Raw genomic sequence first — 24,148 nt, 5'->3', positions numbered from 1 at the left:
TCAACAGAGCTGTGGCTACAGGGTTGAAGAGAAACCCAAGGTTGTTTTTATTGTCTATGATGAGTGATAGGCTGCTCCTGCATTACAAAAGGTCTTTTAAATGCTTTAAGGCTGTCTCTCCAAACAAACCCAGATTCTTCTAATTATCTCAAAAGCTACTGGCATCCGTTGAAGTTTTCCTGTTTTATGCAGTAAGGTCTGACTGTTTGCCCCTTTCAGTCCAAATCAGAAGCCATTGTATGCCAAATATGTTACACACAGGGGAATTAGTTCAATTCGGTCAGAAGCATGGTCTATAGCGCCCCCCGCAGGGCCTGCTAGAGCAACGAGGCCGAGGTCTGCTCCTGGCATGAGGCAAAGAAGGAGCTGCTCCCACCAGCCGCTGACTCCTTCCCCTTCCACTGGGACTGCAGGGGAAGGCCAGAGTTCTGAGGAATCCGAGTCGGTGTCAGCCATGAAAATGATCAAGGATAATTATGTTCAAACAGCCAATGTTTACTAATGATGGTCACATAGAGGAACCAGTATTAATAATCCACTTTATCATAAACAGTTAAAAATTATGTGCAGTTGCTTTGAAGTTTTTATAACGCAAAAGAACAAAAAAAATGAGGGTTGTTTCTTCTTTGTTTTGAAGGAATTGCATCATAATATATAATCTCTTTATTTAAAAAATAATTACATTTCCCTCTCAGGGAACTCGAGCTGCGTAAAGACGCTGTGGGAACGCCCCTGCGTGACCGCGTCATGAAGCACGTGTAAAAACTAGCCAATGGCGAGCTGGTACGTCATAGGCGGGGATGCCGGACCAGGGCTCATGCCGAGGCGGAGCCCCGGATGCCTTCCTGGGGATCACAAATGGATCTCACGGAGGATTCCGGGACGGCTGACGCCTTTTCCCGGCCCTTCACCGTGGGATCCAGGCGCTCGTTTCCGGCGTCGGAGGCACGCTCCGCGGCTTCCTCCACCCCGGACGAGACGCCGCTCTCATGTTCTTCCGGCTCCAAGGAGCTGGACGTGGTGAGTGTAGAGGCAGCGGAGGCTGACGCCGAGGCGACTCATTCCCCCGCTGCCGCAAAAGAATTGCTGGAGGTCCTCACCCGAGCCGCTGACAGATTACAGCTGGCCGGCGGGTAAGCAGCAGCTGTCTGCTCCCGGTAAACTGGAGCGGTTCTTACCTTCCCGCAGAGCACCTCCGCGCCGGTGTCTGCCGTTCTTCCCAGACGTCCACACTGAGGTGTCGGTGTCCTGGAGTAGGCCGGTGTCTGCTCGTACAACCCGCGTACGGCATTGTACTCGTCTTTTCTGAGGCTAAGCGACATGGCTACGGAAGTATGCTGGCCGCGGAGGGGGCCCTGGCAGGCCATGTTTCCCCCGCAGCCGTGTCGCTGAGGACACTGGTACTGCCCACCAAGCCTTTGAGGACTACTTCGGTTCTAGTGGGTAGGGCTTACTCGGCGGCGGGGCGTATCAGGCAGAGCTGCTGGCCGACGTGGCCGAAGGGGACGGAACTAACTCCGGAGGCAGTGCGTGATCTGAGGCACACGGCTGACCTCGCATTGAGAGCCACGAAGGAGACGGCGAAGTCCGTCGGCCGCTCCATGGCAGCTGAGCCACTCCAGCCTGCAGGAGAAGGACAAGTCCTTCCTCCTGGATGCCCCTCTCTCCCTCACTACCCTCTTTGGAGGTGCCATTGGGGCCGTGGCGGATAAACTCCACGCCGAGAGGTGGCAAGCGGAGCCGCTCGATTCATTCCTTCCCCGACGACGCCACGTCCACGGGACCGCTCGAGGGCGGCCCCGGCCGTCGACGAGCTCACACCACCTGGCGCAGCAGGACAGCGTCGCGCTGCGCGCACCCCCCCGTCGAAGCTGGGCCGCAGCACGGCACGCTCGGACGAGGTTCTCTCGCGGCCGGACTGGTCTGAGGATGGCCGCCGCGGAGTGGACTTTGTCCAATAGGCCCTGACACCGTAAGGGTCCGGTGAGTGACCCCCCACCGGAGGTGGTAGGGTGTCACCGCACTTTTCGGTGCTCCCTTCCCCCCGGTACTCTCCAGGAGTCGGTCCGTTGTCCCCACCGCCGCTTCGGGGCACGACCGGGTCCAGCGAGCGTGAGCCCGAGGGCCGTTCGCCCCCTCTAAGGAGGGTTCCGGGTCTACTACATCAGCGCTTCCCTGCCAGTACGCTGTTGTAGGGCGCGGTGTCTGTAGACCCGGGACTTCCAGAGACCGGCCCTGAGAAACTTTTTGGGTGCGTGGCGAGCCCTCCCCAAAGTATCTCAATGGGTCCTGCACACAATCAATGTCGGCTACTTCATCCAGTTTAGGTGGCGGCCGCCTCGATTTCGGGGCGTACTGCCCACGGTGGTAGACCCCCAGCAGGCTCTGGTGTTGGAACAAGAAGTACAGACCCTGCTGCGGAAGGGAGACGTAGAACGAGTTCTCCCCCCAGACAGAGAGTCAGGCTATCACAGCCGGTACTTCATCGTTCCAAAGAAGGATGGGGGTTTGCGTCCGATTCTGGATCTCCGCCGTTTGAACCGCGCTGTTGCGAAGTTGAGCTTCAAGATTCTCACTCTCAAACAGATTGCGGCACAAATCAGGTCCGAGGACTGGTTTGTCAAGGTAGATCTCCAGGACGCTTACATATTCCCATCCTCCCTCGACACAGGAAGTTCCTGAGGTTCGCTTTTGGGGATAAAGCTTACCAATACAAGGTTCTTCCTTTTGGCCTAGCCCTCTCGCCCCATACGTTCACCAAATGCGTGGATGCAGCTCTGGCGCCATTGCGTCTCCAGGGCATCCGTATTTTGAACTGCTTGGACGACTGGTTGATTTTAGCGCCCTCCGAGCGCCTGGCGGCCCAACACCTTGATGTTGTGCTCGCTCACATCAACCGTCTGGGGCTGAGACTCAACACCAGGAAAAGCGTGCTGTCCCCAGCACGTAGGACCACCTTCCTGGGCGTAATTTGGGATTCGACCACGATGCGGACACACCTGTCTCCCGCTCGGGTAGTTTCGATCCAGATCAAAGTCACTCGGCGCTGCCTGAGGGCCCTGGTCATATGGAGGCACCCTGGGTTTCTAGCCCAAGGGCCCGTTTTAGGGGCGATCTGTCGTCGGGTCATCCTCACAACAGACGCTTCCCTCACGGGCTGGGGTGCGATCATGAGTGGTCTTGAACCAAGGCATGGCCAAAAAGCATGCGCCTGTACGCTTACCCCCCGGTTGCTCTGCTCCCAGGGGTTCTTGATAGGGTCCGTCAGGACGGCGTCAGCCTACTATTAGTAGCCCCGTTCTGGGCGGCCCGAGTATGGTTTGCGGACCTATTATCGCTCCTCGCAGGCCCCCCGGTGGAGATCCCCATCAGGTCGGTTTTGGAAGCTATGAGCAGAGCGCCGCCACTAGGAGGGCGTATGCAGGTAGATGGTACCACCTGCTGTAGGAACAACTGCGGACCCAGTTAACTGCCCGATCGGTTCAGTACTGGAGTTCCTGCGATGTTTCCCACAGGTCTTCCCGTCTGCCTTTGGGCATCTCTCTTCCTTTGTGGCACCCTGCCCTTCGTTCCTGACGTCGGACCAGGCGTATACCAGAGTCGCAGCAAGTGAATGGTTAAGGCCATGACAGGGGTCCGGGCCCATTCTATCTGGGTATGGCGGCTGCAGATGCCCTCCTGTCGGGGACTGACCCTCGCCTTGAGCACAGGTGCTCTCGCCGAGTGTGCGTTTTTAAAACTTCACACAACGGTCACTTGCTCGTATGGTGAGTGGGTATAGGGTTCCCAGAGCGTCTTTACGCAGCTCGAGTTCCCTGAGAGGGAACGTCTCTCGGTTACGTATGTAACCTTCGTTCTCTGAAGGGAACGAGACGCTGCGTAAACGTTCTGCCATACTCCCGGCCTGCCCGTGGTACTCGATTCGGCCTTTCAGAGATGAATGGTCCTGCCCTTCGGGTCCCTTTATAGCGCCCTGGTCCGGCGTCCCCGCCTATGAGGTACCAGCTCGCCATTGGCTAGTTTTTACACGTGCTTCATGACGCGGTCACGCAGGGGCGTTCCCACAGCGTCTTTACGCAGTGTAACCGAGAGACGATCACTTTACTTTTCCACTTAATTGTTTTATTACACTTTGTAAACCTATTATATCAAATATGTCAAATAAATGTATTTCAAATATTAAAAATGAATCTGCAAAAACCTATATTTCCACATTCCACACAGTTTTTCAAAGCATTTTTTTTGCTGTTTCTCTTTCTCTCTCTTTCATACTCACTCATTTCCGTTGCGAAGACAACATATGTCACGTCCTCATGTTGGTTTTGCTTTAGATTTCTTTTTATAATAAAAAACATATGAATAATTAAAACTTTTTATTTTGGATCACAATTTGTTTTTAAAGGTTTTTCAAATTTAATGTAAAGGTTATTCCTCACAAAATGTTATGCCATACTATATTTGTGGTATACTTTATTATTACATATTTATGTGTAAAATACTTCCACATATGATTGCCTTTTGATTCCTCAATATTTTATTCATTGTTTTTATCCCAGTAGACATTTTATTGATAATCCAACTGAATTTAATACAGTTGCGTGTGTAATTGAGGAATGGATACTAATCACGGATGAGTAACTTTCCTTTAAACCGGAGTAATCAAATGTTTAAGGATCCTTAAGGATTAATGTAGGTAGCAGCATAACATTTGAATGTGAACTTCATTTGAAATCATTCATATCATTCATCGGATCAGTAGATTTTGTTTAATTTGTTGAAGAAAGCGGTGAGCTATACAGTCATGACATAAATAGCCACTGTCTTCTCTGTCGTCATTCAGTGCGTTGGACATGCGTGCCTTTGGTGTGTGCGTGTCGCTCAGTCTGTTGCTCAGGGCCAGTCGCAGCACTTGCAGGAGTCCCAGTAGATGAGGCCGGTCTGGCAGTGGTGCAGGTAAGTGTTTCCTCGGAAACACTGGAAGTAGGTGCTCTTGTTAGCCGTGTTTTCGTACAGACCATCGGGGCGGCCCAGGCAGAAGTCTTTAATGGGGTCCCTGGTGGTCGGGGGGGGTTTGGTAGTTGTAGGCTTTGGGGGAAAGCCTTCATTTTAACGCGTGGAAAAGAAAAACATAGCATTAATGTAAAAAGAGACCGTAACCAAGCTTCTACAATTAAGAAAAGGTACTTCTTTTACTCAATAAAAATTGTAGTAGGTAATAAAAACAAAAACTGAAGATGAAATGTACTCTTGACTCGGTATGGACGGTTAACAACTACTATTGCAAACAACAAAATCCTTTTGAGTGCAAAATAAATCACAGTACGTCAGTTGAGCCATTGAGCATTTACCCATTGACATCCTAAGATGGCTGACGAGAGGATAAGGTCCAGTTGAGCAGAAGTATCCACCAAAGTCATCCATGTCCAGAGTCCACACATGAGCCCCTCCCAGGTTGTTGGCACTCATCCACGAAACCTACAGGGCGAGCACACCAGTGACAGTGAAGATCCCACAAGAACATGTGATGATGTGCCCAGTGCAAAATAACAGTGGAGCTCTTGTTTACCTTTGCAGAAAAGCTGCGCTCGTCATCATAGCCCACCCAGGAACTTCCAAAGGTGGCGTAAGGAACCTCCTGTTCAGAGTTCCATCCATTTATGGCACCGGAGGTGAAGTCACATATCTGGTATCACAGGAACATAAGAAGACTTCGATCAGAGATCAACACGGTGTGGAGGTAACCTTAGTGTGTACGATTTTGTGGCGTTGCAAACCGACTAAATATCATTATGCTCAGTCCTCCCTTTCCAAGTCTGCAATAACATGATACGCTCAGTACAAAACCGTAATGCCATTTTATCTTTTCCTAAACACTGGGAGCATCAAAATTTCCCCGGCGGCTGATGGAGCCGAGGTCTCACAAGCTGTAGAGAGCCACACGTTGTCCTTCAGGTGATCTACACACCAAACATTCTTGTTCAATCAAAGTCAGCTGAGTATTGACTGTGCATTACCTCATAGAAGGCCCACATGCCTTCAGTGCGAGTATAGGGTCCGGCATCTGCGGGGCCGTTAGATGGGGCCCCCAGGCCGCTTGCACTGCCGGTGAGGCGGTAGGTGCGGCCGTAGGTGGGGAAACCCAAGAGCAGCTTCTCGGCTGGCGCTCCCAGAGCGATCCAGTGGGAGATGGAAGAGTTCTAAAAAAAAAGGAGACGGACTCAATGGCTTCAAACAGGGTGTTATTGACATGGGATCAAATGAGCGCCTGGAATGTAAAAGGTTTGCCAGATACGTTGATCTTACTGTGAATATGTCAAGCAGCTGAAAAGTTAGTTAGCTCAAAAGTGGAGGGGCTGACATTCACGTCTTGATCTTGTGACTATGTCCTTTAGATACTCGTCAACATAATTAATGTAGCAGTAACAGGGGTTTAAAACCTCCTCCACTACATTTTAGACAATCTAACAATACATAAACGCTCAAAGAGTCTTTCTGTCTTTTGTGTCTCTTTGTCTTACAATGTTGCGATGAATGTGTGAGCCGGAGTCGATGGAGCTGCGGTAAAGTGGGCTGTTTTGTCCAGTAGCTTTCTCCCAGTGTCCATGGTAGTCATAGGTCATGACGTTGATGAAGTCCAGGGAACTGTTGAATTAAAAAGGTTTTTACTCTTTTGGTGAAAAAGTACACAACATTCAGTAAAAGACGTTTCGCACCAAGAACAGATCTGCATCCAACAAATTAGCACGAAAATTGGTCCCCGATAAAAAGCACATGGAACAAACTGAACTGAACGATCAGCTGGATAGTCAAAAGCCAAACATGTCATATTTACCCTCCTTTCCACCCAACTAAAGTCTTTTGAGCCTTAACATAAACTGACATCGAACTTACAGTGCGATCTTATTGACTTCGTAGGCTCTGTCGATGGTGGGAAGCAAAGAAGCCACATTGGCCGACAACAGCAGCGGAGTCTTCTTTTCCTCCCTGGCTTCGTCCTGAAAGGCCTTTGCGAGTTCCTGCAGGACGAGCAGAAAAGGGTAAAAGAACAATGCATCCTACAGCACTTGGTTTGTTCGTGCCTCGTATCCCATACCCAGACTACACAAGTTTCCATCATCCATTTCAGCCCGTCCTATCAATAGATGAATAGATCAGATCTGGCTCTAACTTAACCTTTATTTTTAAATTGTTTATTCTATAAGCCGATAGCCTTATACTCTCATTTGTAAATTGAACATGACATTTTCTAGCACTATGTTGTCTTTTCTGTCTTGTTGTCCATTGTCTTACTGTCTGATGCTATGCACCAACCGCCAAGTCAAATTCCTTGTATGTCTAAAACCTTTTGGTGATTCCTGATGGACTAGAAGCGGTGTAGAATGCGCCATGTGTTGGAAGGTTTGACATCGGAACATTTTATAAATGTTATAAACATATAAAGGTCCAACATTAGTGGCTTTAGGGGGGATTGTTGTGGTTAACCACTGTGATCCATGCTCACCGCGACCAGCAGAGTGAACCTCTCCTTGTCCGACGCTGGGCTGCCATTCTGTCCGGGATATTCCCAGGCCAGGTTCAGCCCATCAAACTTGTGGGTGCGGAGGAAGCTGATGGCCGACTTGATGAAGGTGGCGCGTCCCTCGGGCTTGGCGACCATGGCGATGAATCTAGTGGGATGTATGAAAAAAGTTCTCCGTTGAATCAACCTTCTTCGTGAACAGAAGGTGTCTGACTTCTGAGTGTAAAAAGGACACGGAGGGAACTCACGGGCTCAAGCCATTGATTGTTCCTCCGACCGTCAGAAGAGTCTTCAGAGCAGGATTACTGAGAGAGAGAGAGAGAGAGAGAGAGAGATAGATGCATCTTAACTGAAATCACCACATCCATAAACAACACAACTTTATGGTCAAATACCACTTTTCAACTTTACTCGGCTCTTCAGTTAAAGTACTTCATTCAAATGCTTCTTTTTTGCAGACTTTTAATCTTGGGAGCTGAGCAGGAATTTGGTATTATTTCGCATACTGCCAAACCTTGTCTCCATACATCATTTGAATCTGATGGTAATTCAATTTTATGTAATTGATTATTTCATGTTGTACATATTATGTTGTTGCCTCTAGTTTATTCATCACATCCTCTGTGTTTCAGACCTGTCGTGGCAGGTTTGTTGTTTGTAATAATGGATTTGATGATGTTGTACAATAAAATGGGGAAGAAAAGAGTGGATTACTAGGAAAATTAGGTTAATTACTTATTATACTTTTTTATGCAGTTTTACTTTAAAATGTGTTATTGAGTTTGAAAATGTCTGATGAGTTTGATATGATAAACATAAAACGTGGTTTTGTTTGACGACTCAATACATTTGTAATGTTCACTCAAAAGTTCAAAAAAGGGGTTTGTGTTTTAAACCCAGACAAGAGGTCTTGTGTTTCAGCTTCAGAACGGAGACCAGAGACACGTCCACTCACACACTCTTGAGGTTGTTGAGCCTGCTGTACTGCTCCTCGTCGTTCCACTCGATGGAGCTGATCTGGTTGAAGCTGTTGATGCTGGCCAGAGCGTAGATGACGTGTGTGCACAGGAAGGGGTCGATGTTGTCCGGAGTGAACTTGGCACTGCTGGGCCTGTACTGGGCCCAGTTGGTCATGTGGCACACCAGTTTATTGGACGTGGCTGAAGGGCAACAGTGGGACGACAGTATTAAAACACACCTGTCGTTGGAGGAAGAGTCATTTTCCTGAACAAAAGCACTGCTTACCCATGTGCAGGACGAGCAGAACGCCCACAGCTGCATAAACAGACAGGAGGACACAACACGTGAGACTTTGGCATCGTAACCGTGTGACCTGGTATGCCATATCACATTAAATCTTAAGCAAGTTTATTAGGTAATATCAAAAGACAGCATAATTACAATCTAGGACATGACTTAATTAGAAACTAGTTACAATAAAAGAAACTACCATGGACACGCTCAAATATTTGTAACACATGAAATAACAATATTATAAATATGAATATGAAATTTAAATTGATGGTTAATATAACAATTCACAATAACTAAATGACTGAATCCCGTTTCATTTCCTTAATTCAGTTATGGCAGATACGACTGAATGATTATATAAATTGCTGAATCAAAGTAGGTGACTGACTTAAAGTGATGAGGTCGTACGTTTCTCTTGGAGTTTCATAAAAATGTATAATTTATCTGTATAAAGCTACAGGCAGACATATAACTGGTGTATAACTGGTAAATGGAATTAAACACACAAATTGAGTAAATGGTATTCACCTGTGAGGAGTTTCACCATCGTGCTCTCTGAAGATCCACCGGATTTCTGTGATGATAAAACACACAAAACCAAAGCAAGAATCATTTAGCTATTACTGAAAAATAATGGTGTTAGCTTTGTCTTTACTCATGTCATTTCTTCGATTATACATTTTTTTTCTTAGACAGAATAAATCAATTAAGTCGTTTAGTTTGTAACTCATTTGACACTATTCCTTAACATTTTATATGCAAAATCATTCAATGGTTATTAAAGAAAAGCATCCCATGAATTAGTCAATGATGAAAATAATTCCAAGTGGTATAATACTAGCTGTTCAATGCAACCACTCTTCCCTGTTTTAAAAATAGAACATGTTATTGTTTGCAAATGAAGCAACTTGTAGCTAAATGCCAGTTGCATACGAGACCGATGCAAACATGGCGACAATCTCATTACCTTTCTTCAAGAGGAAGCGAAGCAGAGTCCACAGCTCGGTGGCGTTGGGTCAAATTTATATTTCACTCAGTAATAACTAATAGCTGGTAGCAAAGTGCAGCTGATAAGCGCTGGTGGTGGTGGGAGTCTGAGTCACAATTACCCCACTTCCAGGTAAGATGGGCGAAGTCAAGCATGAATGGGACATGCTGGGAAATGATCCGTTCTATTTCCAGACCAGTAGTGCAAACGTATGGTGTGAGTACTTTGTGCGATCAATGCAGAGTTAGTTGATGTGCTATTAGCTCCATTAGAAATTTTCCCTTTCTATTTCTACACATCTTAAAGCCTGTAAACTGCCGTGGGCGCATGAGACGATCGGATGTGAGGTACAATCTCACAACGCCAGGCCTTCTCCACACTGTACCCTCCCTAAGAAAAGCACAGCACGTTGTCTTTTAAACTTTCCTTTTTGCTTTTTATTGAGTGAACAATAGGTGATTGGCCATTCAAAATGTAATGAAATAGTGAAATAGTATCTAGTTAACCAAATACTGTTCTCCTGTTTTATAAACTTGTATCAAGTGATACAACTGGCACGAATCGGAAGTGCATAAAAGGAAGATGGTCTTTAGTGTAGGTGTACATGTAAGGGCCAACATATCAACGTCCAAAATTCAAGGCCGCAGTGCACAAACTTGTAATGGGTCGCATTATACAGTGTATATATATACACAGTCTATGGTTACCATGACAGCCAAATGTCGACATGACCATCTGCTCCTGTGTATATTGGACACAAGTGTGAAAGTAAAACACGCGTTACTCAAAGACAATCCCAAAGTGTTTATTCGAAATCATATTTACAAGTAGCATCCCCCCGCCCCCCCCACGCCTACCTCATATTTCAATTGAATCACGATTATGAAAAGGCCCAAGGGCAACATTATCCAGTGCATTGAGCCCAGCCACGTGGGAACACAGGCTCGCTTTTAACACCTTAAGTGAGTGATGAGTAAGTATGCCAGAACATTCAGAGACTGGGCACAAAGACGGTGAAAATACATCATGGCTCTTCAATAAAAACTAAAAGGCAAACTAAACAGACATCATTCAGACATTTTCCCCTCCTGGTCGAGTGCAGTGATGGAGCAGGTGTGTGAAGACAGTGATGGTGATTTACATCCACGCTTGTGAAAATCGGGGTTATTTTGTTTTACGGTATTCATAGAAATTGACTCTAGGAAATGTGCTAGATTGCCGAATATATTTGTTTCTTTTAACCAAACTCACGTAAATGGAAAGTGTAAAGCATGTAATGAAAAGATTTATTACTGACAAAATATCAATATCATCATATCTCCTTATCTTTCTACGAAAGATCAAAATGAAACCTCAAGTAACACAACATTTTTAATGGAAATATGCTGAAAAGTTCCTTCTAATTTAACTCACAAGCTTGTTTGCGTTTGAACATATTTTCTTTGATTGCGTGTATGAGTTGAGGCCCTCGGGGGGTGCCTTGGCCCGGATTGGTTCAGTTCTACACCCGTAGAGTCACACGGGTTAATACAAGACATTCTGACGCCTTGTAGATTATTTGACGATGTCTGAGGGCCAAGGTTGAACTGTCACGCTATACATTGTTAGGATTTGCGTTAGTGGTAACTAAAAAAGGGCTATAGTAGAACTGAATTAAAAGTAAACATACACCATGTTTTTCAGTTGTTACTGACCCTTACACAATGTAAAATTAAATCTTTACTAGGCTTTTAACCTTTTGAGTACTACATGCCATCAAACAGGTCCAATAAGAAACTCCATCAAAGAAATAAGGCAACAACAAAGGAGAAAACTCGTAAGCACTTGAGCTCCATCTCTGACGTGACCCCGACAGAACAAATGAGTGACAGACTGAGCGGCACACCAGAGGTCACGTCCTTCCTGTAAACCGCAGTGAACCAGACATGTTACATAATGACTGATAGACGCCGGCAGGATTACAAGGAGGACAATATTTGTGACTCTGATAACTTTGGCCACCGACTCTTTCATCTGGAACTCATAAGTTTCATATTAACCCACCAGCATAAAAGCAGCTGCAATGGACCCAATTAACACTGAAGCGATAGCACATCGTTGTTGAAATCATTTAAAACAATTCAGGCCCATCAAAATGTAAGCAAATAATGAAAGACTCCCTTCTTCTGTCGAATTTAGCCACCCCCAAAATGAGACATAAAAAGTATAAAATGTTAACATTCATGTGGACCGGTGACAATTTTCTCTAGCTTGCCAAAATTACAGCCGAGACAAAACACAAACAAGCATAAAGACATTAGTAGGAGACACTGTGAGAAACAACATATAAAGATCGACAGCGTGATGCAGCTTTTCAGCTGGAAAAACAAATGTTCACATGGAAAAATAAAAAAAGTGCAATTTGAATTTCACGAGCTAAGCTGCATTATGAAGTTCCATGTTTTTCACAATATGAGGAATAGTTACTATACAATGGACCCTTTACCAAGCCTCGCCCCCTGCTGCCAGAGCCACCATGGAGCCTACAATGTTACTAACCCCTACCCACACAGTGAGAAGTGAAGGATAGGAGGCTCTGAAGATAACACTAAAAAGCTAAAGCTGCAGGTGTACTCAGAGCTAGCGTAGCATAGAAGTACTAACACTAGAAAATCATGTGCTAACCTGCTCTGCTAATGTAATTAGAAGCTATAGGAGGAGGAGCTGTGATGAATCCTTGTTGGACTAGTGGGCGCTGTCTAAGCTCTGCTATGATTGACCAGGTGGATTTCAATGGGCAGGACACAGGGTCAATAATGGCAATGGACTATTCATAATGAGCTTACCTCAGATAACCGTTCATCTTCAGACTGTATGTACACAAGCTATGCACGCCATCAAACCATGAATAATTTACACTGACATCTGCGTGTCGCCAGCTACGGTTGGAAGGACGCATGAATGAGATGCGTCAGCCACATATGTGATGGTTCTGCTAAGGCATGTTTTAACATGACACTGGTACATACATACAAAAACCAGACGGGGGGTTCCCTGCTCCCCCAAACCTCTCAAGTCATCCAGGCTTTAAAAAAAAGAAAGACCCTCATTATTTTTATTATTAAAAACAAATGAAAACCGAAACCCCCTCTTCCTCGCCCGTCCAATCGCTGCGGTGCTACTGCCTGAACCCACCACAAGCCGAACCACCTTTAGTCGAAAACAAACAGTCCACGGATTGGCTGAGATCACAGGCCCGCCAGCGACACCAGGGAGAATAGGAGCACGCTGAGGAGGTGGAGAGGGGAGGTGCGCTGTGGGGAGGGGGCCTTGTTCTGCACCATCATTCCAGTTCCTGTAGCAGGGACAGAATGGCACAAGTCAGTTTAACAACATGTGATGTTGCTGAATGTAACGAGTGCTTCCAGAATACTCGCTGGGTACACACTCGCCTCCTCCTGAGGTCAAGTGAAACAAAGCAGGGACTGGATGCAGACACGAATCCCCTCACTGCGGCGGGTTCAAGTTAACCACCAAAGTGTCCTCCTGCTGTGAATCAAAGGAGCATGACTCCAGCTTTATCAAAAAGACGGATATGACATGAGGCTTAACTAATCGAGAGAGGGAGAGAAAATACAGCAGAAAGGCTATACAACATGAATGAGGGAGAGGAATGGTGCTGATAGTTTAGCCAAGCTGCTGGACGGTGAATTCTGTCTTCATTTCTTAAATCCGCCTGTAGTGAAAGACTACTTTTTGAAGAACATAAGGGCTGCTTTGCAGAAGAGGCAGCAGCTTGTTTAGCAGGCTGTATTTCTTTGCACACCTTGTGATCTCTAAGGACTTTAATGTGCTGGTGTCTGAGGTCAGAGGTCATGTTTGCAATCGTTCAATATTATAATATAGTGTTTAGATCATTGTTGCTCTTTCCAAAAAAATATACCATGTTTAATAACATGATATTTAAAACCAAATTACATCTATTGTCAACTGTGTGATTTGGGTTAAAGGGTCTACGTTTTTGTACGACTCACAAAGTAGACGTTAAAGGAAGCCTAGTGTGTTCCTCTTGACCTTTACTTTATAACCAAATTACCTGCAATGTCTTAATATAATAAACGCTTACGGTCTAATATCTGTTTTAGATACTGCTGACATGTTTATGATCAAATTAATATATGTCTTAATGTTCCTTTCTATGAGATAACACAGCCATAGAAGGTTACTTTGTCTTCCCTGTGGCACACATTGAGAATAGAGCGTGCACGTTTTACCCCTCCTGCTCTCTGCTGTCACGTACACTATTATAACCAGCAAAATTCCTAAAATGATCTCGGTGATCTCGGTGTCCTTTTCTGGTGGTGAGCAGTAATACTTGCTGACCAGATTGTTTCCTTGGTTACAGGTGTAACACATGAGGCCCTTGACAATAAAGAATTAAAACATAGATATATTTCATTATAATCGGTTTAAAGGACTGTATAAAGTTAGTCACAAATGCCCATAAGGCTTAATAACAATAAGCCTAACACATTATAGAGCATTGTATGATAACTTATAAGGACCATTATCATAAAACCTCATAATTGACTGAATTTATTTGCAAGTCCAATGGTTGCAATACATTCGAGTCATTCTATAATGCATCATAATGCAGTAGTCGTGGTTTGTTTGCTCTTGTGTTTGGGATTGGAGGCGCAGGTCCACTTATTCTCCCTTCATTTGATCATTAATGTATATTTCCCTCTGCTAATTACTCACTCATGCTTAAAACCTCCTTCAGAGAAAGCTTCTCGGTTCCTCACCTGAGTCCCGGGACACAATGATCTCGTGTGCCGGCCCGTCCCCGCCTTCTCCCCAGGACCGGATCTCCAGCACGACGTAGCTGTTGTCTTTTGGCAGTGGCAGGCTCATGGAGGTCTTGGCCTTGTCAAGAACCTTCAGTGAGTTCTGGCCCTCGTGTTTGTACAGAACCTGGCACACAGAGCGCAGCGGGCGAGCTTTTGGGGTCAGACCTCCAGTATTCTTACAGTCACGTGTTCAGTACACTACAGTTTTACTGATTGTGTACTGCTACCATAAAAGGCCCATTGATAGAGGTGTTATCTATGAATGGTCCTGTTTTCCCTCATGGGTTCGCTGATACGAGTGATCTTTGCTTTCGTTAGAGACTTTATTGCATCACGTATCTCACATGTAGAGATTGCACACAAAAAAACCTCTATATTTGTTTGTAGTAAAATCAGGCTACATTGAGCCCTTTACTGATTCATAATGTTTGTATTGGATGGATTCAAATGGACCAGTTGCTATCGGCAGCCAACCTGTCAGTGCATTTCTCTTTAAGTCACCCACTAGTCATAGGGAAATAAAGTCTTAAGAACCATTGGCTAGTTGTTTTGTGTTGTTGTTTTGCAACCATGTGACAAAAGGTACTAGAACATTCAACAATAAACGTGTGCACTTATGCCAGAATTGCTTGGTACTGACAATTTATTGTTCCAAAATTTTACCAAGTGAAACGTCGGTAAGACGTGACTATTTTAGCACAAGCCTCGTCACGTCAATGTCTCCCTGCTGTCTCTCAAGTCTACATTTTTGTCACTACAGTCCAGCAGAGTATGATTGCTTCGAGTCAACACTACTTAGATGAACCCTTTTAGTGAGTAATTCTTTTTCTGTGCAGATGCAGACAAAAACACACATACAAACTTTTAGAAAGACAACACCAACCTTGTAGCCCAGTACCGCAGACTCATTGTGCATTGCCTTCACGTGATCCCACCTCACCGTCACCAATGAGCCGTCGGCCTTCCATGACACGTTGCCTGGGCGACGATTGGGGGCTGTAATGGAACAACAACATGTTGAAAATTGCTCAGAAAGAAAGAAAACCCAATGGTGTGTGGAATGAATGTTGAAAATAGAAAGAAAACAGTTGTGACCTTGTTCTTGAAAAGAATGGGAGCTTAACAGGCTATCTCAACCTATCCTATTCAATATTTGAATCTCACCTACCTTGGAATGTAGCACTTTGTTGCAGAAGTACTCTAAAAAGGTGCAAGGTGTACGTTTGGGCCATTTTAACTTAAAACATAATAATAGTAAATGTGAAAGTAGTTAATGTAGGGTAGCCATAGGTGTCGAACAGACTCATCAGGGAAGTTGGTGTGTCACAGGAATCCGTCCCTCTCTGTGACCCCAAAGAGTGACGTCGTCTCTGCTTGGTGTGTGTCTGCGTGTATGCCTGTGTGTGCTGCAGCCGTACGTGGTTTCCTAGTGGTAACTGTGGTGCGTGGCGAGGGCGGCCCGGTGCCGGCGCTGTTGTACGCCAGGACGGCGACGTGGTACCGGGTGCTGGGCCTCAGGCCGGACACTCTGGCTGTTGTTTCCAGTCCGGCTGTCCGCACGCGGTCCGCCGCTGCTTCGCGCTCGTGCTGCCGCCAGTAACGGATCTGAGGACACACGGGGACGCCAAAAGACACACTCAGCTAATAAAATGATTAGAACTTTAACAGCCAGGCTGCGTTTCAATGAACTCGTTCTCTGATGGTTCTCTGAAAGGCAAAGGTTCCTGAAGGCTTAAACGTAACCGCTGAAATGACCCAAGTTCGATCGAGTATAATTGACAGATTGTTCATCCAATCACCTGCAAAGTGTTTTATGAAAGTGTCTGTTTTTCCTTACAGTTTCTAGTGAGGACTTCCCAGATGGTTCTGAGTAACACACCACTGAGCTTCTCTTTCAGAGATCCCAATGGATTTGGTCCCAAAGCCCCGGGTCATAAAATAGTGGATTTAGACTTCCATTATGGAAGATATTTTTTTGGAACATCCTCACTTCGAATAGTGTTGAAAACAGACGATTGAAAACCAAGCACATCAAACACAATGAAGTACCAGAATCATTTCAGATTGATAAGCATTGCCTAGTTTAATGTTTAACAGAGTCCATAGCTTCGTAAGCCATGATTGACTGTATTATCTACTCAGCAAATATATGACAAAGTTACTTTATTAATGTTACCAACCCAACCTATAAACATAATGTGTGCTTGGTATTGCTGTGTGTTGTCAATATTGATCAAAGTGGATATAATGAAAAGAAATACAATACGTATTGGTCTGTCCTCCCTTATCTTATGTGGTATTATCAGGTGTATTATTCCTTCCTGATTTCTCTGTGTCATTTTTTGATACTTTCCTTCTTCTTGCTATTATCGTTAACGTCACTACTAATAACATATGAGCTGTCTGTTATTACTACTGCTGACAAGTCAATGTTCTGCACTCCCGTGCTTTTGTATTTCATGCCAACAAAAACTACTTGACTAGAAGAGACATGAGACAAAATGATCATATTACTAATGGAATGTCCAGTACTGACAGGTAACTAGGGTCAGCTTATTGTCTTAACCTGCTGGGTGGTTTAGCAGGATGCGAGTGAGGAAGAGCATACTGATTGAGCTGGACTATATTTTAGAAATGTAAAAGCATGTTCAACATTTCTCTGAAAAAAACTGGTCTGATCACGAGGTCATGGGGTCATGTCTGAATTATACCCTCCGTCAGGTACACCTGTGTGTGGGACAAGCATGCTGCTCATCACCTCATATCCTCTGAGGATGCCGTTGGCGCTGAGCTGCTGGACGGGCTCCCAGGACACCTGGATCTCAAAGGCGGTCAGCGCTGTGGCGTTGATGTTTGACGGTCCCACTGTTGGCTCTGTGAGGAGGCGGTGAGACGTAAGGTCAGTGCAGCGTGTACAGACAGCGCATCCACCGCTCTCTAGTGGTGGCAGACAGTACTGCACGGACATGTGTCCTTTCTTTACATGTTTATTTCATTAATTATTCTCTATCTGTTTTACTTCACAAACAATAATATATATCTGAGAGAAATATAACTAACCAATGTTCTTATTATATTACCTATCTAAAGAGTATCCAAAGGGTACAGTCGGTAAAACGCCTAATAATATGGTTATGTTAAAAAAACGTTGGGCAATATCTCTGGGCAATATCTGGGCAACATGACAACGGTGCTCTGTGTATTGTCAATTAAGATGTGCTTTAGGGGCTGATGGAGTGCTCTGGAATTCTCCTCTCGCCAATCTTCCAATGATGGACTGAATGAAGCCGGTTGTTATCCGTCTCTGTGGTTTAAAACAACTTCTGGAAAGACTCTGAAAGTCTCCTTCATACCTACTCATTAACAACAAAGTTATCCATAGAGCAATGCACCTCACAATAACAGAGTAACAATGATACAACAAACTCCAAACTACTTTCCTCGTGCAAACAGTTTTTGTAGTCATGTTATGAGAGTTTTGGAAGATCTCAATGCAATGTATGTTATTTATTTCAAAAGTTCGCTTAAAAGTAATTACCAAAAGGCTTGTTTCTTTTGTAGCAGACATGCTGCAATCCTTTTATCACCATAAATAACTTTACCCTTTGTTGTAAAACAAGCCCAAAAATCCATATTTATTAAACTAATGTATTGATTGCACATGTTATCATGAAACTAGGTTTAAAAGCTGCTTTGTAACCTGTGCAGTAGCACCATGAACACAGTAGTTAAACTCACCCTCCTCTGCAGAGTAGACCGTAGCGATCTGGCTGAAGGGACCTTCTCCTCGGCGGTTGTAAGCTTTGATCTTCACCTCAAAGGGACTGTACGGCATCAGGCTGTCGTTGTAGTAGACGTATCTGGACGACTCCACATGAGGGACACGCACTACCATCCAAGATTGTGTATCCTTCTTCCTGAAGGCCAGGACGTAGACGAAGCCATCCCCATTCTGGTACTCTCGGGCCATGGGCTGGAAGAAACAGCAGAGAATTAAGATGTGGCCCCCACGCAGACAGAGGGCCATCTGACACAACTTCCCAGTATGTAGCTGACCCAAGTACATGAGGTATTTCTTTTTGCTTTTAGGTTCATTTTAGACTCTTAGTCCAATGCTCTCTGGCTTATGGGCGGAACTGCCGTGCGCAACAAGCAGTGGGCAATTGTGTAAAGTGAATGAAAAAAACGCTTGGGAAATATGTCAAGAGGGACAAGCGCATGTAATTAAGAGAGAATCCGTCAATTTTGATAAAAAAAAAAGTTCAGATAAAGTTACAAATAATATATATATTCCTTCTGTGGTGTGGCCCAGTAGCAAATGGCTGGGGCCCCCTGCACTAATGGACAGTATATCATAGGAATAAGGACTACATTAGGAAAAGACTGTTTAAGTAAATACTGCATGAACATGTAATGTGTTTGAGATAGATACATGTGGGGCGATCCTGTGAGTCCCACAACTGTGCAGGTATCATGAGACCTTCTACAGTAAGCGAAGGATGTTTGAACAACTCTGTCCCAAGGCATTCCGAGAGGAATAGTGGTACATACGACTATACAAGAAAACATAGTGAGTAATGAGAAAACTCAAGTGAGTAATAAGTTAAACAGTTGCACGTGATCCATTTAGAGACAGGAAGTCAGGATACCTCGACCTCTGCTGCCGCCTTATGTATTCATGCAAGAATATCACTTTAAAAAATAAAGTTTTTTTAAACTACATAATACAGTGATAACAATATTTACAATAAACTACGTAGAGTCATCCACTCACCGTCCACGTCACAATGAGTTCGTTACTGTCTCCTCCTCCTCCTCCAAGACCACTGGGGGCCACAGTGGGGGCTAAGGGCCAAATATACAGACATAAAATGATATACATTATATGATCCAAGTGTGGATCAGTGAGAAGTTTCATGGAATAATGCCACCAGTTCCCTCACCCACATACTGAATGATTATTAAATGTGCAAACTCTGTTTTCATCTTACAACGTGATTTGTTTAATTGGCAGACACACACATGTACTGACAGAATGCTTTTCATAACATTTGACTGTGTAGCCTGGCAGCTCCAGGCAAAACTATCCACTACTGGCATTGCACTCCTGCTCAGTTAGCCATGGAGTAACAGCTCAGTTAGCCATGGAGTAACAGCTCAGTTAGCCATGGGGTAACAGCTCAGTTTGCCATGGGGTAACAGCTCAGTTAGCCATGGAGTAACAGCTCAATTAGCCATGGGGTAACAGCTCAGTTAGCCATGGAGTAACAGCCAGATGTGTGACTTGGACTCGAGTTAGACTCGACTTGCAACTTGATTTGGACTTTAACATCGATGACTTGTGACTTCACTTGGACTTGCGCCTTTTGACTCGAGAAGACTTGCTACTTCACATGAAAACTGGGGAAAAACATTTTCACACAGCCGCGCCGCTCTTAGTTTATCTGCATCTGTCAAAAAAATGTGCGCCACCTGTATGCAGAGAGCGCTGCCTACACAACATCCAACCACTGCAGTCCCACCTTGTTCTGATTCGACAGCATCCAAACAGGCACATTGCAAGACAACCAATGAAGCGCAACAACGCGCCAGTTGGAAAAATGATACCGAAGATAGTTTTGTTTGGCTATAAAAATGACGAGGTAGTCGACAAAAAACGAGTTGCAATTTGCGAAACATGCGGGTCGAAGATTACAGACGGAGCTGCCACAACGTCCAACTTTGTTCGACACCTGAAGTTGCACAAAGAAATGTAAGTTTTGAACAAATGCTGAGCACCTTATTGGATGTACCGTAACTTACTAGCTGCTGCATATTTACTGTATCAACGAGACAGCTGGTTCAAGCTTACAAAAATAGGGATTTTTGAACCTGCATTATGTGAGGTACATGAGTGTAGCAACACTTCAACCTCGCTAACATCATGTCAAAGTCCATTTTCAAGTACCATAACACAGTCACAGTAGATCCACCATTAGCCTTCCCTCTTCATATCAGGCCCTAACAGCAGGCAGCGCATGGACATAGAGAGCTACGTAGTCTAGGTCTGTGAGGCAGTTTTGAAGCAGTGAAAATATTCTTAATATTGCATAAACTGAAATGTATTATCGCATACCATAGTGTACAATAGACAATGAATATTAACACAACATTGATATGAGTAAAGAGTAGTTTCAAATAAAACACGTGTGGCTATAAGGGATTTTCTGACATCTGTTTCATATTCTTCTCTGTTACAGGTATAAAGAATAACAGATGAACAAAAGCATCGTAGATTAATCACAACAGCCAATCTCACAATTCCTGGACACTCGTGTAGGGCGTTACAGCATGAGCCGCCCACAGCAGAAGGCCATCTCCAATTCGATACTGTCTGACTTGATTATTGATTGCAATTTTCCTCTATATCCCAGTCTGTCGCTGAACGCCGACCACAAAAACAGAGCGCCTTGCTGAGGAGAGACGTTCAAAGTTAAAAACTCAATTGAGCAACACTGACCATGTTTCAGTCACTGTGGACATTTGGTCTGATCGAAAGATGAGGGGATTCCTTGGTGTCACTGTGCACTGGATGGAGAGAGATGCAGAGAGGGTCCAGCTAAAGACGAATCTCTTGGCCTGCAACCGCTTCAAAGGCTCTCACACAGCGGAGCGCATCTGTGACCAATTTGAGGCAATTGTCACAGTTTGGTCTCTCTTCCTGTTTTAGTTTGAAGTTTCATGTTCCTTGTGGTCCTGGGTTAACTTCACTTCCTGCCTTGTCCTGTGATTGCCGGAGTGTTTCCACCTGTGTCCAATCACCTGCACCTCCCTTGTGTATTTAGGCCCCGTGTGCCTGTTGTCCCTTGTCGCGTCATTGTCTATGTCTACCCATCTTTGGTGCACGTTTTTTTGGCTCGTGTTCATTTTTGTGCAAAATAAAGAGCACATTCCGGAAATCTGAATCCTGCGTTTGAGTCCTGCCTGCCTACCTTCAACCTGCACCCTCGACACCTGACAGCTATATGTGATGAATAAAACATCAAAGCTAAATTGGACTATATCATTAGTTACAATGCTGCTCACATGTGCAGGGCATTTACGGTCTGCTTCCCCAGCGAACAGGAGGACGATGATGATGTTGGAGATAATCTGGATGATCCTGAGCTATGGCATGACTTAACACTAGAAGACCAGCAAACCGTCCATGCTGCCATGGCAAAGATACAGCGCCTGCAGTGTTTTGCATACACATTGCAGTTGGTTGTGGGAGACGGTTTGAAAGAAACACAAGCGGCCTGTCCTTCTCTCTCTCAAAGTTAAAACTTAGCTCCCTGCTCCACACAAGCACAACGTTTTATGTCTTGGATGGTGAATTTGGGGAGCACAGAGGCATCCCTGCTGCAGTGAGCACAAGGTGGAATTCCACACTGCGGCAGGTGAAAGCATTCCATCATTGTGATCAGCAAAAGCTCTGCGCAGTTCTTGAGAAGGCCGGGCATAAAGAACTGTCATTCACACCACGAGAGTGGAATCTGTTGAAGGAGTTGGTGGACATCTTGAAACCGTTCGAGAAAGTCATTACAATCAGTGCAGTTTTTCCATCTATCTTGTCCCTCAATCACCATGTTGAGAAGTTGAAGCCTCAAGTTTTTTTCCTGAACGGCCTGGTCAAAGGTCTGCAGGTATCCCTGAAAAAACGATTTTCTGGGACCTGTGAAAATGGCCCAGACACAGTCTATCTGGATCCAGCCTTTTGTTGTGGTGTGAATGACACTTTTGTCTGCTGTGGATTGAGCCCCATGTGCTGGTCCACCGTGACATCAAGGCAGAGATGGCACAACTAGTTAAAGGTAAATATTATTGACTTGCAATGCAACTTAAATGCAACGTAAAATAATTAGATCTTAATCTGATCTAGGATTTAATGTGATATTAATCTGACTTTAACAATAATAACAATTTTCAGTCTTGAACAGTACATCAGTAATTGTAATAAGGGCTCTTTTATATCTACTGTTGTGACACTTTTTTAAAAAATTGATCCTGCAAGATGCTGCAGCGACTGAGCAACCTGTGCCTGCTGAAGAAGAACTAGAGGACATGGAAGGAGAAGGGCTGTTTGCTGCATACCATAAGAGGCAGAAAAGGGATGATGGGACCCCACTAGCAGTACAGCAAGGTCAATACATTGACATGGCAGAAGGACAGAATGCCCTTTTGTTCTGGGCAATGAACCGTAAGACTCTTCCTTCACTCTTTCAAGTAGCCATGCGAGTCTTGGCAGTGCCTGCTTCTAGTGCTCCAGTGGAGAGAGTTTTCAGCCATGGTGGCATCATTCTGCATCCCCATCGTGCACAAATGACTGACAGACTTTTGGCCAATTTGATCTTTTGCAAATGCAATGCAGTATAGGAGCCTCCCTCCACAGCGCACACGCACACGCCCGCACACACACACACACACACACACACACACACACACACACACACACACACACACACACACACACACACACACACACACACTCTCTGCTCCTCACCTGTCCACACAGCTCTCTCTCTCTCACTCACTCATACACACCAGTCTATGGAGTCATTCCAATTATATTATCAGGTTGGTCCAGTTTTTCAGATGTGTTCATTCTGAGGAGTTAGGATTTTATTGATGACATGTTTAAAAAAAGTTTAGGCTATAAGGACCCATGTCTATTTGAAAGTTAAACTGTTTTGCAATATGAGGTCAATACAATAAAGGACTGAAGCTGCTGTGCATTGTTCTAGTGCAATATGCTGTTGAAATACAAGCATTTTTTGTGACAATTACATTTTCTGTTTTTTACTGTATTTGGTTAATGTCATTGTATAAAAAGAGGTTTAAATAAATACAAATATTACAGACATACATGATTTGTATAAATGTTATTTCTGTGGTAAGAGGACTTGAAATGACTCAAAACTACAATGGTAAGATGGTAATGGTAAGGTTTCTTCCCTTTTTTCCCCATTGAAGGGTTTTTTCATATTTTGGGGAGTTTTTCCTGTGCCGATGTGAGTGTTTCGGGACAGAGGGTGTTGCATGTGTACAGACTGTAAAGCCCTCTGAGGCAAATTTGTAATTTGCAAAATTGGGCTATACAAAATAAAATGAATTGAATTAAGACTTTGGACTCGACTTGAGACTTGTTGGCTTTGACTTTTGACTCGACTTGGGACTTGCCTCATCTTTGACTCGACTTGACTCCGGACTCGAGGGCAAAGACTTGAGACTTACTTGTGACTTGCCTAACAATGACTTTGTCCCACCTCTGCTAACAGCTCAGGTAGCTATGGGCTAACCAGTTAGTTAGCAATGGGCTAACAGCTAATTTAGCCTGGGGCTAAGTGCAGTTTGTAAAGTGTGATGACTCACCTGCTTGCTGAGTGCGGATGATGTGAGAGGGCATGCTGGGCTCTCCACTGCCGAGGATGTTGCTGGCGATGACCTGGAATTCATAATCCATCCACGGCATCAGTCCCATCACACGAGCCGACTCTGCATTTCCCTCGATGTTTACAGGGTCTTTTTGTCCAGTCATTC

The 24,148-nt window shown here is 44.8% G+C and overlaps 3 protein-coding genes across 4 annotated transcripts in view; all 3 read right to left on the bottom strand.

Moving 5' to 3' along the window:
• LOC119229561 (acidic mammalian chitinase-like) overlaps positions 1-24,148 on the bottom strand; it is a 90,009-nt gene that overhangs the window by 15,367 nt on the left and 50,494 nt on the right. The window lies entirely within an intron of this gene.
• chia.1 (chitinase, acidic.1) lies at positions 4,454-9,799 on the bottom strand. The gene is made up of 12 exons (XM_037490051.2): positions 9,741-9,799; positions 9,302-9,347; positions 8,765-8,794; positions 8,475-8,679; positions 7,768-7,824; positions 7,502-7,667; positions 6,892-7,016; positions 6,519-6,642; positions 6,015-6,197; positions 5,567-5,683; positions 5,349-5,475; positions 4,454-5,099 (listed from the first exon to the last, which is right to left on the bottom strand). The coding sequence occupies exons 2-12, from the start codon at positions 9,318-9,320 to the stop codon at positions 4,891-4,893; spliced, it is 1,362 nt and encodes a 453-aa protein (XP_037345948.1). The 5' UTR covers positions 9,321-9,347; positions 9,741-9,799; the 3' UTR covers positions 4,454-4,890.
• cntn2 (contactin 2) overlaps positions 10,537-24,148 on the bottom strand; it is a 34,739-nt gene continuing 21,127 nt past the window's right edge. The window contains exons 16-23 of the mRNA XM_037490049.2: positions 23,981-24,130; positions 19,365-19,435; positions 18,329-18,563; positions 17,349-17,464; positions 16,009-16,195; positions 15,474-15,586; positions 14,546-14,714; positions 10,537-13,095 (exon numbers count right to left, since the gene is read on the bottom strand). Of these exons, the coding sequence (XP_037345946.1) occupies positions 12,989-13,095; positions 14,546-14,714; positions 15,474-15,586; positions 16,009-16,195; positions 17,349-17,464; positions 18,329-18,563; positions 19,365-19,435; positions 23,981-24,130 (1,148 nt within the window). The 3' untranslated portion in view covers positions 10,537-12,988. The remainder of the gene's footprint in view (positions 13,096-14,545; positions 14,715-15,473; positions 15,587-16,008; positions 16,196-17,348; positions 17,465-18,328; positions 18,564-19,364; positions 19,436-23,980; positions 24,131-24,148) is intronic.

The sequence above is a fragment of the Pungitius pungitius genome, chromosome 8 (genome assembly GCF_949316345.1).
Source record: "Pungitius pungitius chromosome 8, fPunPun2.1, whole genome shotgun sequence".
In the NCBI taxonomy this organism is placed as follows: Eukaryota; Metazoa; Chordata; class Actinopteri; order Perciformes; family Gasterosteidae; genus Pungitius; species Pungitius pungitius.
The sequence above is the reverse complement of the archived record's forward strand: the minus strand, read 5'-3'. Positions and strand labels throughout refer to the sequence as shown.

Excerpts from the sequence above, each read along its gene's own strand:
- chia.1 (XM_037490051.2), bottom strand. Across the intron at positions 6,198-6,518 it reads CACACATTCATCGCAACATT|AACTCTTCCATCTCCCACTG; the intron begins GTAAGACAAAGA and ends CTTTTTTTTTAG. Across the intron at positions 5,100-5,348 it reads CCATCTTAGGATGTCAATGG|GCTTTCCCCCAAAGCCTACA; the intron begins GTAAATGCTCAA and ends GTTAAAATGAAG.